A 12,662-nucleotide genomic window follows, 5' to 3' on the forward strand; every position below is an offset into this window, starting at 1 on the left:
GGTTGAACCTTTTTCATTTCCGAAAGTTAAGCAATGTGAGTTGACTCCCTTCTATTGTTTAGTAATACTGCTGTATTCCTATCGAGCAGATGGATTCTAATGCCATGAACCATCTAGGAGCCATGCTAAGAGGCAGAGAAACCCCTATGTCAGGGTGAAGCACATGACCTGTGTCCTGGGAGAGGAGATGAGGGATGGTCCGAAGCTTGAAAGCTGGTTTAACACACAAGTGAAGCAGGTAAGGATACCAAGATACTGTTGTAGCTAGGTCAGTACTATAAGGATAACCCTGGCCTTCTCCTGGCTTATCTTTTCCTCATTCTTAGTATAAGCGGTGTTTGGAGGGAATGTGTAGAAAATGCCCTTCCTTCAGGGAAGGAGAAAAGCATCTCCCAAAGAGTGCTGACCTAGACCTCCTCTTGAGCAGGATAGAGGACAATTCTTATTGCTTAATGTAGCGAACAGGTCCACCTCTGGAAGTCCCCATGTTTGGAATATCCTGTGAAACATATGAGAATCCAACACCCATTTGTACAGCTACGACAGGTGCATGCTGAGCATATCGGCTGCGACATTCTGGACTCCAGGAAGGTAAACAGCTGAGAGATTAATCTGATGGGCTATACACCAGTTCCATAAACTTCACAGTTTCATCGCACAGGGAGGGTAATCTTGCTCCTTCCTGTTTGTTGATATAGAACATGTAAACCGCAACGTCTATCAAGATTCTGACTGATTTGCTCCTGCTGAGGAGTAGGAACTGAAGACAGGTGTTTCTGACTGCCCTGAGTTCCAACAGGTTGATATAGAGGCTGGTTTCCAGAGGTGACCATCTGCCCTGAGTTGTGAGAGTACTGAAGTGTGCTTCCCACTCTACCAGTGATGCATTCATTGCCACAATCATTACGGGTAAGTCTGATGTAGATGATGCCATTTTAGGGTAGTCTATGTCCTGGGCCTCCCTGTCCTTCATAGGTACCACCATGGGCCTGCTGGAGCCATGTTTCTCTGAAGCACTCCAGAATCTACCTGTCCCGCTGGTACCAGAGAGAGTCCTTCGCCTCCATTGTACCAAGCAGAGAGGTCAAAGACTCCAACACTGTAGACTTAGTGGGAGATTGTGGCCTTTTGGAAGCTGGCTTCTTGTGATGGGAGACTGAAGTCCTCTTCTTTGGAGGATTCAGGGAAAGCTCCGAAGTCTTCTCCTTCTTAGCAAGGGCTGAGGTTGAAGAATGCTGGATCTGTTCAAAGACAAATGTATATGGGTGCGTGTCTGTGTATGTGTGTCTCCTGACCTGACTCAGAAGTGGCTCAATGGCACTGCTCCATGATCAGAAGCCTCAGTTTGGGCTCCCAGTTCTCTTGTGCTGTAGATTTGAAAGCCAGACAAGAGTTACACTTTTGGGAGATATGGGACTCTCCCGAGCAACAGATACACCTAGAATGGTCATTGCTGACAAGAATAGCCTCCCGACAAGAGAGAGCATTTGAAACCTGGCAAGCCAAGCATGTCCAGCCAGGTCAAATAAGCGCTACAGAAAAAAGAAGGGGGAAAGAAGGGAGAGAAAAAACCAAAACCTCTCACTACAATCTAACTAATCTTATACTAACAACAGCTAATGCTAACTAGAAACACTAAAACTAACTATGAACAACAGAATGCCATGTAGTTGAAGCCATGTCGTTCATGTAGAACATGCTGAGGCGGACATGCTAAAACTCAGTCTCAGGCTGAGGTGGTAGAGAAGAACTCAGGCATTTCACCAGTGCAGCTCTAAAAACTGTCGGTGTGTGGCACGAGGTTGTATCAAGTGCACGCATGGGCCGAAGAGACACTGCTAATGGAAAATCTCCAAACAGGGGCTCAAGAGGACCATGCTCAAATAACTGGATGTACCTCTTCCCCAACAGGCAGAAATCCTGCTCCTCAATGATCAGTCATTTCAGTATGTCACCAGTCCAAAACAAACTAGGATACTTAGGTGCAAGGAATCTGAGACAGCATGCATCTGTTAAAACTAGTAGAGCCAGACCACCTCATACTTATTGTACTATGAAAATTCAATGAAGCTCCCACTAAATTACATTTGTATATCAAGGTCTTATAATAAATGTAAGAAGCTTATATTTAAAACATTCCAGTTTACCTGTGGTTTTGTAATATTGGCAACACAGTAGATTGACTTGCTATCTCCCAAGGGCAAATCACTTTACCCTGTGCCTCTTTTTACACATTTGTAAAATAGGTACCCAAACCACAACCACAAAAACCACCTCCCTCAAGTGGGGGGAAGGAGTGTTAAAAACGTTAATTGAGGTATGTAAAGTGTTGTGATCCTCTAGTGAAATTATATAACTGCACACTGTCAGTAAGTAACACTGTACAAGTCTTCAGTGGAACTTCATTGCAAGATGAGGATTTGTTTTAAAAAACTGATTCTCATTTCACATTGATGTTTAATTACTTACCACACATTTCACAAGACCAGAAGAACTGAAGATAACAATTTTTGAAATGAGGCCTCTACAATCAGGAGTGAAACATGAGTCTTGAAGAAAATCCTGTGGGGGAAGATCAGGTATGTAGAAAAAAAATTCTATTTTCAAGAAAATGGAAAGATGCACTATCTCTGTGCTTTCGTACAGAAATGCTATTGTGTATACTGAACTTGAGCTGACCAAGCTAATTAAGACCATCACTAAAAGGTGCCTCTACTTGCATTTAGCTGAGAGAAAAAATGGGAGCAGTGGCTCATGGCACATACTTTTTTACTTCCCAAACCAATGGTGAAATCTTCCCATTTGCTGTCCACAGAATTTGTGCTCTATGGATTGAGAAAGGGTACTTTCTGATCTTAACAGCCTCATTTTCCCATCCCAAACCTGCTGGGATTTCCCAACAGGAGATTATACTGATTGCCACTATACTGATTGCCACCATTATTTTCTGCCAAGTCTCCTTATGCACGTTGAAACCCTTTTGGTTTTGGAGTATTAGCCAAACAGCTAATCAACAGCAAGGCCAACAGCAAGGCCAAACAGGCCTCAACAGCAAGGTTTCTAAGGGAATCAAGCATCCATAAAGTAAGAGGTAAGAGAACAGGCCATACACATTGAGCCTCTACATAAATATCCCGGTCCTCCATAGATACCTTGACACCTACAGGATTTCCCTATGCCTGCAACACAGACTGTATGTTCCCCAGAGGACAGGTGAAATGTTAAGGCTTCAGGACTGTACTCATCTTAATGACTCTAGCACAGCTATACCCCTGGAAAACAGTTAATAACTAATACTTAAATAGAAGTTTCACATGGGTCTTACCTTGTCATTTTTATCACTGTAAATTGTAGTTTTCAGCTTTTTCCAACAGCTGATGTGAAACTCCACTTTACACTGCTGACAGCAAGTAATCTGTATAAAACCCTAAAATTTGGAGACCATAGGAATTTATGCTTTCAAAGAAAAAAAATGTATCATTCAACAACAAGAACAACAAAATTAAGAATTTATGCTTCACATAAAACTTTAATAATGTGTAAGGCACATAACTCCAGCAAAAAATTTAATCTCCAAAACCCTTAAAAAAAACAAAAACAAAAAACCAAGTTTACCTTGAAGTCTGGGTCAGTAAAATAGATTTGAATTTTCGAATGTCCATGGCACTGCTGATAAGAACAAACTGCATCTGGCTCTGGAGGAAACTTGCACTCCTCAATTAAATTTTCCAAAATCAACTATAAAACATCAAATAAAATCACAAATAGAGATATCACATTGTCCCAAAGAATAAATTATTTCTCAGCCATAAAAAAAAGTAATGAGATCATACACCTCTCTACTTACATTTTTAAGATTTTGAGGTTTTTAGGGTGAAACGCACACCACATTTTCAGAGCCAAAAGAGTAATTATTTTCAAGTATAAACTTTATTTTTAAAAACTTCCCCCCCTTACATGCCGCAAAATATTTCAAAAGTTCTTCGTACTTGTACAGGTGTCAGTGAGGAATGCATAGCCTCTCTGCATACAGTACTCCTGGGGTAATTCCGCACCATTGCACAAGTGCAGAATTAACGTCCCTCCGCCCCCAAAAGAAGTCCCCCATGTGCCCTGCTCTGAATCCCCCTGCCCCCCACGACGGCAGAATAGTGGGAGGCAAAAGGAAGCCTTGAAAGGGATCATACTACAATTACACCCAGGCTTCTTCCCAGCAATTACTTCCCTCTCCCTCAGCTTCTCCGTTACCCTTTACTCCCCCAAGACTTTGCACTTTGTCTGAGAGGTCCAGGAAATATGTTTCTGTATTGTAGTTTAAATAAATTATTCCTCAGAATTCTGTATTAATATCTTTGTAAGGAATCTATTTGTCAAAAAAACCCATTTCCTGAATATTTTTTGTTACCTGTATTGTTACAGACATACTTGCTGACAGGTCTTTTTAAATAATTACCAAAATAATTGAAACTGGCATTATTATATTGTGTTATTTTGACAAATAAAATATGCAGAATTTTAAAATCTGTGCCAAAAAATTAAAAATTCTGTGCACAATAATTCCCCCAGGAGTAATACAGCTTGGCCAGACCATTTTACATGTTAATAGTTCTATCTCAACTTAAGGATAGTGTTTGTGAATGAAAAAATAGTTTTGTTTCTACTATTTCAATGGGAAAGACACTCTTAAAGCTAATGGTTGAGATTTTCAAGGTTGACCAAGAAACGTAACCACACTACTCCCACTAAAATTACTGGGAATCATGTTGTTAAACCCCCAGCAAATGTTGGCTTTAAAAACTGACAAAGTAACTATTACTTAATTTCATGTTTCTCAGTACTTTATTATTTATGATTTATTTACTGACAGTGTCCAAGGTATTACAGAAATTTTTCTGCACTGAATTTCTAAGTGCTAAGAAACTAACTGATCAACTTACGCTTGGACAACACTGGCAGTGTAGTTTCACAATATGCTACCAAAAAAGGTACTAAAGCTCAGGGCCCTACTTCAATCCCAAGTTTTAGGAACCGAGTACATTCAGAAGGGAGCCCAGCCCATTCAAGCAGTGCTGGCTTGGTACTAAGGGAACAGATACCACCTCTTTACAAATTGGGGCTTGGGTAGAGGATATTTTAATTGCCAAGAAATACAGTCGGGGTGAGGATTCTGAGGACTCTTGCTTCTCCCTTCTTGTGTCTTGGTGATATTGTAGAAAGCCAAGATTCATTAACTGAGTGAAATTGTATTAAATCAGCAACTTCCCATTCATTAAGAAATTCTCTGATTAACAGGGATGATATTTTTATTTACCTGTAATTTCTCAGTCCGTGTCTCTTCAATGACAACAGATGTTGTGGGCCAAGTTAATATTCCAGGTACAATTTTATGATTAATCATTGTATGTGATTTCATGAACTGATGTATAGCATCTGAAAATCTAAAATTTAAACACATACAGGACAGTGAGGTCACAACTTCTACAGCTATTTCATGCAACTGTCTTACATGGAATGTAATGCTTCGTGCTTGTGAAACTGAAAGCCATCATAAATTAAAGACTGTATGAAGTGCAATGTAGTGGAGAAAGGGTTAACTATTAAAGACAAGGATATTTGTTACAAATATCTTCATTTATAGAGTAAATCTAAGTTCATTTGTCTCTGCACCAAGCTTAATAAAAATTAAGTTTTACATTATACAAACCTGTTTTGTCTAAGGTATACTTTTCCAATTCCATAATGTGCCAAGCAATTAAATCTCTCCTTGTGATACTGCTCAATTATCGTGTTAAACTGGTCTTCAGCCTTTGCTAATTCCTTCAAAATAAGTTTAAGATAATCACAAATGAATGAGATAGTTAAAAAACAAAAAGGCAAACAGCTTTTGGATAACGGTTCTTAACTGCACACAAAAAATGCAGCACTGCCTATGTTTTGGTCAACTTTAAGAACACTGAAGGTGTGACTATGCACTTTCTTTTTCTTTATGATTTACATACATAAAAAACAGTTCATTGATCTAGACTGAATCATGATTGCATGTTCTGGAAATTAAGCTTCCCTCTCGCATGATCCATTATTTATTACTTTAGGGAGGCAAGTGTACAATGTTATCATTAGTTTTTTCTCCTGAATATACATTAAATAATTCAAAATCTCAAGAGACTAGAAAGCTACAAGAACTCTATTTTTAAAAGTAGTCCAAAATATTTGGGGGTGGGAGAGACAACTAAATGAGGCAGAACCTTAATCCTTACCTGCTGTTGGGCATTCATGGACCAAAAATATTTAAAACGCTACTAAAAAGTGACTTGTTATGGTAGCTGGGTCTACTCAAGTTACTCACTCTCTAAATACTATAAAAAAAAAAAGAAAAGGAAAAAAATGACGTGCAGGACTGATTTCCCTTTGATTAGTAGACTTGGAGTCCCATTTGAAAACTTATAGGTAATTTTCTTACTTAGTACTTTAATTTCTACAAGTCCGAATACAAGCTTATCTGGACAGTAAACAACATGACTTTCTAACAGCCAAAACCTCCCTTCCTGGAGTTCACCCAGTCATTTCTGTCTGCTCATAAAAGGTGCTAGTGGAGCACCTAATGTCTGAACTAGAATTTTAAGATTCAAAAGAATCAACTGTAATAGCTTAAAGTCTTACCTCAGGCTGTCCTATTCCAAGGAGAGCAGTGGCATGTCCATAGATGACTACCACATAGTCAATAACAGCAAGATTCAGCTGCTGCAAATAGTCAAAGAAATCATATTAATAGTATGTGTGAAAAGGTTAAGTTAGTAACCAGAACACACTGCCTTGAAGTAGACAATGTTCTCCACAGAAGGTACAGGGAAAAATCACAATTCATACAATCACAATCTTCAAGCAATAACAGATCAGTGTTACAGTTGACAGGATCCTGATTTGACCTTTTATGATGGCTTAAAAGGGTCCTCCTGTTCTTTTACCATCCTCAAACATAGCATGGTGATGTGTTCTGGAACTACTGCTTTTGGTAAAATTATACCTGAGCTTACCATACTATGTTCACAGAGAAAATACTCAACACAGGAAGAACAAGTTAATATATTTACTATTTTAGCTAGATGGCTACACTAAATTTCTTAAAGTTTTCCTAAATGAATGGATGTTACTAGAAACTCCACAGTTAGGAGACATGATTTCAGGTCGATAACCATACTATGTGCCTGGACAGTTAAGCTAGTCTTTCTCTTGTTGCAGAAGGAAGCCCTGCTAATACAACAGGATCTGGGATATTTCATGTTTGTGAGGTGTGTGCATACATATATACATACACACTATATGATACTTACTCGTAGGAGAATTCTGCACCAAAAAATTAAATTCTGCACACAGTATTTTAAAATTCTGCACATTTTGTTTGCCAAAAACACAGCTACTCACCTCTCTTAACTGTTGTTCTTCGAAATGTGTTGCTCATATCCATTCCAATTAGGTTGGAAAATTTTTCCCCTAGCAGCACCCATCAGGTCGGCTGTGGAGCCCCTTGGAGTGGTTCCCTCATGGCGCTCAATATATGACCCTGCTGACCCAGCGCCTCCTCTGTTCCTTCTTGCTGGTTATTCTGACAGGGGAAGGCGGGTGGGTTTGGAATGGACATGAGCAACACATCTCGAAGAACAACAGTTATGAGAGGTGAGTAACCGTTTTTCTTCTTTGAGTGCTTACTCATATCAAATCCAATTAGGTGACTCCCCAGCCTTACCTAGGTGGTGGGGTTGGACTTAAGGAAATGCTGACTGTAGCACCGCTCTGCCGAAACCGCTTCATCTCCGGCGTGCCGGACAATGGCGTAATGCGAGGTGAAGGTATGCACTAAGGACCAAGTTGCTGCCCTGCAGATTTCTTGGATTGGGACCTGGGACAAGAATGCTGCTGACGAGGCCTGGGCCCTCGTGGAGTGCGTTGTAAGAGCCGGGGACAGTACTCTGGCCAGCTCATAGCATGTGTGGATGCAACTCCTTATCCAGGAGGATATTCTTTGAGATGAGACCAGGAGTCCTTTCATCTGGTCTCTCACCACTACGAACAACTGGTTCAATTTTCTGAACGACTTAGTGCACTCGATGTAGAAAGCTAGTGCTCGCCAAACATCGAGCGAGTGCAGCCTCTGCTCCCAGTTACTGGCATGAGGCTTAGGGTAAAAGACAGGCAGGAAAATGTCCTGACTGGTGTGTAAGTGTGACTCCACCTTGGGGAGAAAGGCTGGGTACAGCCTGAGTTGCACCTTATCCTTGTGGAAAACCGTGTAAGGTGGGTCAAAGGTGAGGGCCTTTAGCCCAGAAACCCTCCTCGCAGAAGTAATGGCAACCAGGAAAGCCACTTTCCATGAAAGATATAGGAGGGAGCAAGTTGCCAGTGGTTCAAATGGGGTCCCCCTGAGCCTGGAGAGGACCAGGTTAAGGTTCCGAACAGGGACAGGATGCCTGATCTGGGAATGTAGGCAGTCCAGACCTTTGAGGAAGTGACCAACCATAGCGTTGGCGAAGACGGATCAACCAGACGCTACTGAGTGAAAGGCCGCCAGCATGTTCTGAACTCCTGGTAGAAAGGATGCTTCCAGGTGAATGGAGTGGGCTATGCAGAACTCCCACAGCCGGAGGGCCTCCTGGCATAGGGGAGAGGAACGGGCTCCACCCTGCTTGTTGATGTAAAACATGGCAGTGGTGTTGTCCATTAGAAGCACTACGCACTGGCCTTGCAGTCGGGCCTGAAAGGCCTGGCAGGCTAGGCGCACTGCCCTCAGCTCCTTGATGTTGATATGCAGGGAGAGCTCGTCCTGTGACCACAGGTCCTGTGTCTGGAGGTCTCCCAGATGTACACCAATCCCAGAGCCTACATAACCGTAACCAGGGACAAGGAAGGTTGAGAGTTGTGGAAAGGGACTCCTTCGCACACTGCTTGAGGGTTGAGCCACCAGTAGAGGGACGTGAGGACCTGCCCTGGCACCGTGACCATCAAATTCAAGCTGTTGCACCTCGGGTGGTAGGCCAACGTGAGCAATGCCTGCAAAGGTCTGAGCAGCAGCCTGGCGTGCCAGGTCACATAAGTGAAAGCAGCCACGTGGCCGAGGAGACTCAGGCACCCCCTTGCTGCTGTGGGTGGGAACGGCTGGAGGCTTTGAATTATGTCCGTGATGGCTCAGAATTGGGTCTCTGGCAGAAGAGCTTGCGCCTGAACCAAGTCTAACACTGCTCCAAAGAATTCTATTCTTTGGGTCAGTTCCAAGGTCGACTTCTCTAAGTTGAGGAAGACGCCCAGTCGCTCAAACGTGTACCTGACCAAACGGATGTGGGACTGCACCTGCTCCCTGGTGTGGCCCCTAAGCAGCCAGTCATCCAGGTAGGGGTATACTTGTACCTGCTGTCGACGGAGGAAAGCAGTCACCACCAACATGCAGTTGGTGAACACTTGGGGGGCTGTTGAGAGGCCGAATGGTAGGACAGTGAATTGGTAATGCTTGTGGTTGACCATGAAGCGTATGAAGAGCCGGTGCGTGAGACGAATCGCTATATGGAAGTACGCATCCTTCATGTCGAGGGCAGCATACCAGTCTCCTGGATCCAGGGAGAGGATAACGGTAAACAGGGAGACCATACAGAACTTCAACTTTACCATTAATTTGTTGAGTCAGCACAGATCTAGAATGGGTTTGAGACCCCACCTTGGCCTTGGGGATTAGGAAGTATTGGGAGTAGAATCCCTTGCTCCTTAGCTCCTGAGGAACCTCCTCCACCGCTCCCATGGTGAGGAGTGCCTATACCTCCTGGATAAGGAGTTGCTTGGGAGAGGGGTCCCTGAAATGAGACAGGGAAGGGGGTTGGGTGGGAGGGAGGGCAGGAGCAGAACTGGAGAGAATATCCCACTTCCACCATAGGGAGGACCCAGCTGGCCAAAGTTATTTGGGACCAAGCATGGTAGAAGTGGGACAGATGATTCAAAAAAAGACGGGGAAGGATCCGTAATTGAGGCTGGTGCACTGTCCTTGGGCGCCCCTTCAAAAGGGCAGCATGGAACCAGATGATGGATTAGTCGGGCCCTGGACCAGCCCAGAAGGGGGGCTGGAAGGCTTCCTTCAGCCGTTCCTGCCCCTTCTCCTGTAGAAGTCCTGCCTCAGCCGAGGAGGGTAGAAGCACTGCTGTTGTTGGGGCTTGAAATGTTCGCGTTGGGTTGCCAGGGCGTGCATATCCAAAGATTTCATAGTAGCCCGTCTTTTAGGCCATGTAGCCGAGAGTCAGTCTGCTCCACGAACAGGCCTGCCCCATCAAAAAGCAGGTCCTGCATTGTCTGTTGAACCTCAGGCGGAAGGCCCGAGGCTTGCAACCAAAAACTATGCCTCATAGCGATACCAGAAGACAAGGTGTGCACTGCCGAGTCTGCAGTATCCAGTGAGGTCTGTAAAGAGGTCCGTGCCACCACCTTGCCCTACTCCACTACGGCTCCAAACTCCTCCCTGGTCTCTGACGGAACCAGCTCTAATTTGAGAATCAAGTTCCAGGAGCTGAAGCTACACCAGCTCAGAATGGCCTGCTGATTGGCAATCCTGAGTTGCAGCTCCCCCCCCCCACCCAAATCGAGTACACCTTACACCCAGACAAGTCCAGGTGCTTGGCCCCTGCCTCTCTTTGTTCACTGCTGCAACCACCAATGAACAAGGCTCCGGGTGTGTGAAGAGGTATTCGTACTCCTTCGACGGGACGAAGTATTTCATCTCAACGCCCTTAGCAGTGGGAGGGATGGAGGCCGGGGTCTGCCAGATGGTCTTGGCATTGGCCTGTATGGTCTTAATGAGGGGCAGAGCCACCCTCAAAGGACCTTCCGGGGCCAAGATGTCGACCACCAGGTCCCCCGACTCCACCACCTCCTTGGCCTGCAGACCCATGTTGCGTGCAACCCTGCGACGGAGGTCCTGGTGGGTGCGGTTGTCTATGGGGTGACGGTCCGGAGACAGAAGTGCCTGCAACGGCCTTGTCTGGGGAGGAGGATGAGGAGGCTAATTCGGAAACAGGGTCCTCCTGTCCCTCCTGCTCATCAGGGACTTCCTGTCCTATCTCGCTGGCTGGACCAGGGTTCTGCTTAGGAACTGGAGTTGGGTTGGGAGGGTGGGGTCCAGGGGGAGAGAGGAGGCAGGCACTGCACCTCCTCGGCACCTTGAGGGGTGGGGCAACTGGCAGAAGCCTCTGGCAACAACAGTTCAGAGGTGGCTGATTGGGAGCCTTTAGACTGGGCGCCTTGCGCTTGGTGGTATGCCCACAGGGTCCAAAATGGCCACTGCACTGGTCCCTGCCACTGCGCAGGCCACGGCCCTGCCCCCATCTCAGAGCATCCATGGCCCAACCGGTGCCAACCCTGCTCTGAGTATCTAGATCCCGCCTCTGAGTCCGAAGACCAGGATCGCTATGGCCAGGGCGGTGCCGAGCGGAGCTGATCCTGTGAGCGGTGCCACGCTAGAGAGCAGTGCCATGACCTGGAGCTGCGCAGGGTTGCTGAGTGGCACCGGGACTGGTGCCAGGAGTGGGACCTGCCATGCAACGGGGATCGACACATGGATCAGCGTCGCGAGCAGGAACACTGGCATAAACCGGGAGCGGTGCCGCAAGTATGACTGGTGCCAGAATTGTGAACGGCGCTGAGGGACGGAGCATCGCTAGTTTGCCGCGAGACAGTGCCATGCGATTTGGTACCAGAGGCTTGGTGCAACAGGTGGGTGACCTTGGCGCTGTCGTGGCAATGAGGTCCCTCATGACCTGAAAGGTGTCCGAGGTAGATGACCTGGGCTGGGGAGTCCAACGGCACTGGACTCGACGGTCCTCCTTGCAGGACCGAAGTCAACGGTACTGTCTCCGCAGGCTTCAGTGCTGGGTGCTCCTCTTAAGGACACACCCCACTGGCGCACTCCACAGGGGTGGACCTCTGGGATGCAGAGCTGCTCCTCCCTTGCTTCCAGTGCCGTGTCTGCGTCGGGGAGTGGGAGCCGTGCTGGGTCAATCCAGCCGTTTTCAGCGCTGGGGAGCATCGGTGGCGCAGGTCTCTGACAGAGTCCTTCCACAGTGCTGCTTCCACCATAGTCGCCGGGGCGCTACACACCGATGAACTTGGTGCCAGGTCTTGCCATGCCGGTGGAGGCTGCGGTCTAAGTGCCGCCTCCACAAGGAGCTGCTTGTGCAGAACATTAATTCTGAGCAAATTCTGCATTGCGCAGTGGTGCATAATTCTCCCAGGAGCAGATACTGAAAACTACATTAAAAATTGTATGAAATGTATGACAATGAAAATATGTAAGAACGTTATTGGGGATAGATTAGATAATTAAAGAAAAATCATGGCATTTGCCACAGAGAATTTATAATCTAAAGTGAGAGAATAAATACGGCTATGGATCACATCTTAAAATGTTTAGGATGTGCAATTTTGTGTATATGCACACAGATAAAAATTTGTATTCCCAATACATTTTAATGTCAAGATGTTGTCCATGGTCACCATAACCACTTTATATGTTGTATCTTTTTTCCTATTCTCTATTTTTTTAAATTATAAGCTATTTGAGACACACTACTTTTTTTTACATTTGTACAATGCCTAGCACATAATGGAATGTAACTGGAAACAATTATTAATAA

General features: G+C 45.1%; 1 protein-coding gene across 7 annotated transcripts in view; it reads right to left on the reverse strand.

Moving 5' to 3' along the window:
* Positions 1-12,662, reverse strand: part of TTC3 (tetratricopeptide repeat domain 3) — a 133,075-nt gene that overhangs the window by 58,138 nt on the left and 62,275 nt on the right. For all 7 annotated transcript variants that reach the window (XM_084617209.1, XM_084617208.1, XM_084617207.1 and 4 more), the window contains 6 exons: positions 6,661-6,741; positions 5,705-5,817; positions 5,312-5,438; positions 3,616-3,738; positions 3,326-3,427; positions 2,470-2,562 (listed from right to left, as the gene is read on the reverse strand). In XM_084617209.1, coding sequence (XP_084473335.1) covers positions 2,470-2,562; positions 3,326-3,427; positions 3,616-3,738; positions 5,312-5,438; positions 5,705-5,817; positions 6,661-6,741 — 639 coding nt within the window. The remainder of the gene's footprint in view (positions 1-2,469; positions 2,563-3,325; positions 3,428-3,615; positions 3,739-5,311; positions 5,439-5,704; positions 5,818-6,660; positions 6,742-12,662) is intronic.

The sequence above is a fragment of the Lepidochelys olivacea genome, assembly GCF_965140295.1.
Source record: "Lepidochelys olivacea isolate rLepOli2 genome assembly, chromosome: 1".
NCBI classification, from domain to species: domain Eukaryota; kingdom Metazoa; phylum Chordata; order Testudines; family Cheloniidae; genus Lepidochelys; species Lepidochelys olivacea.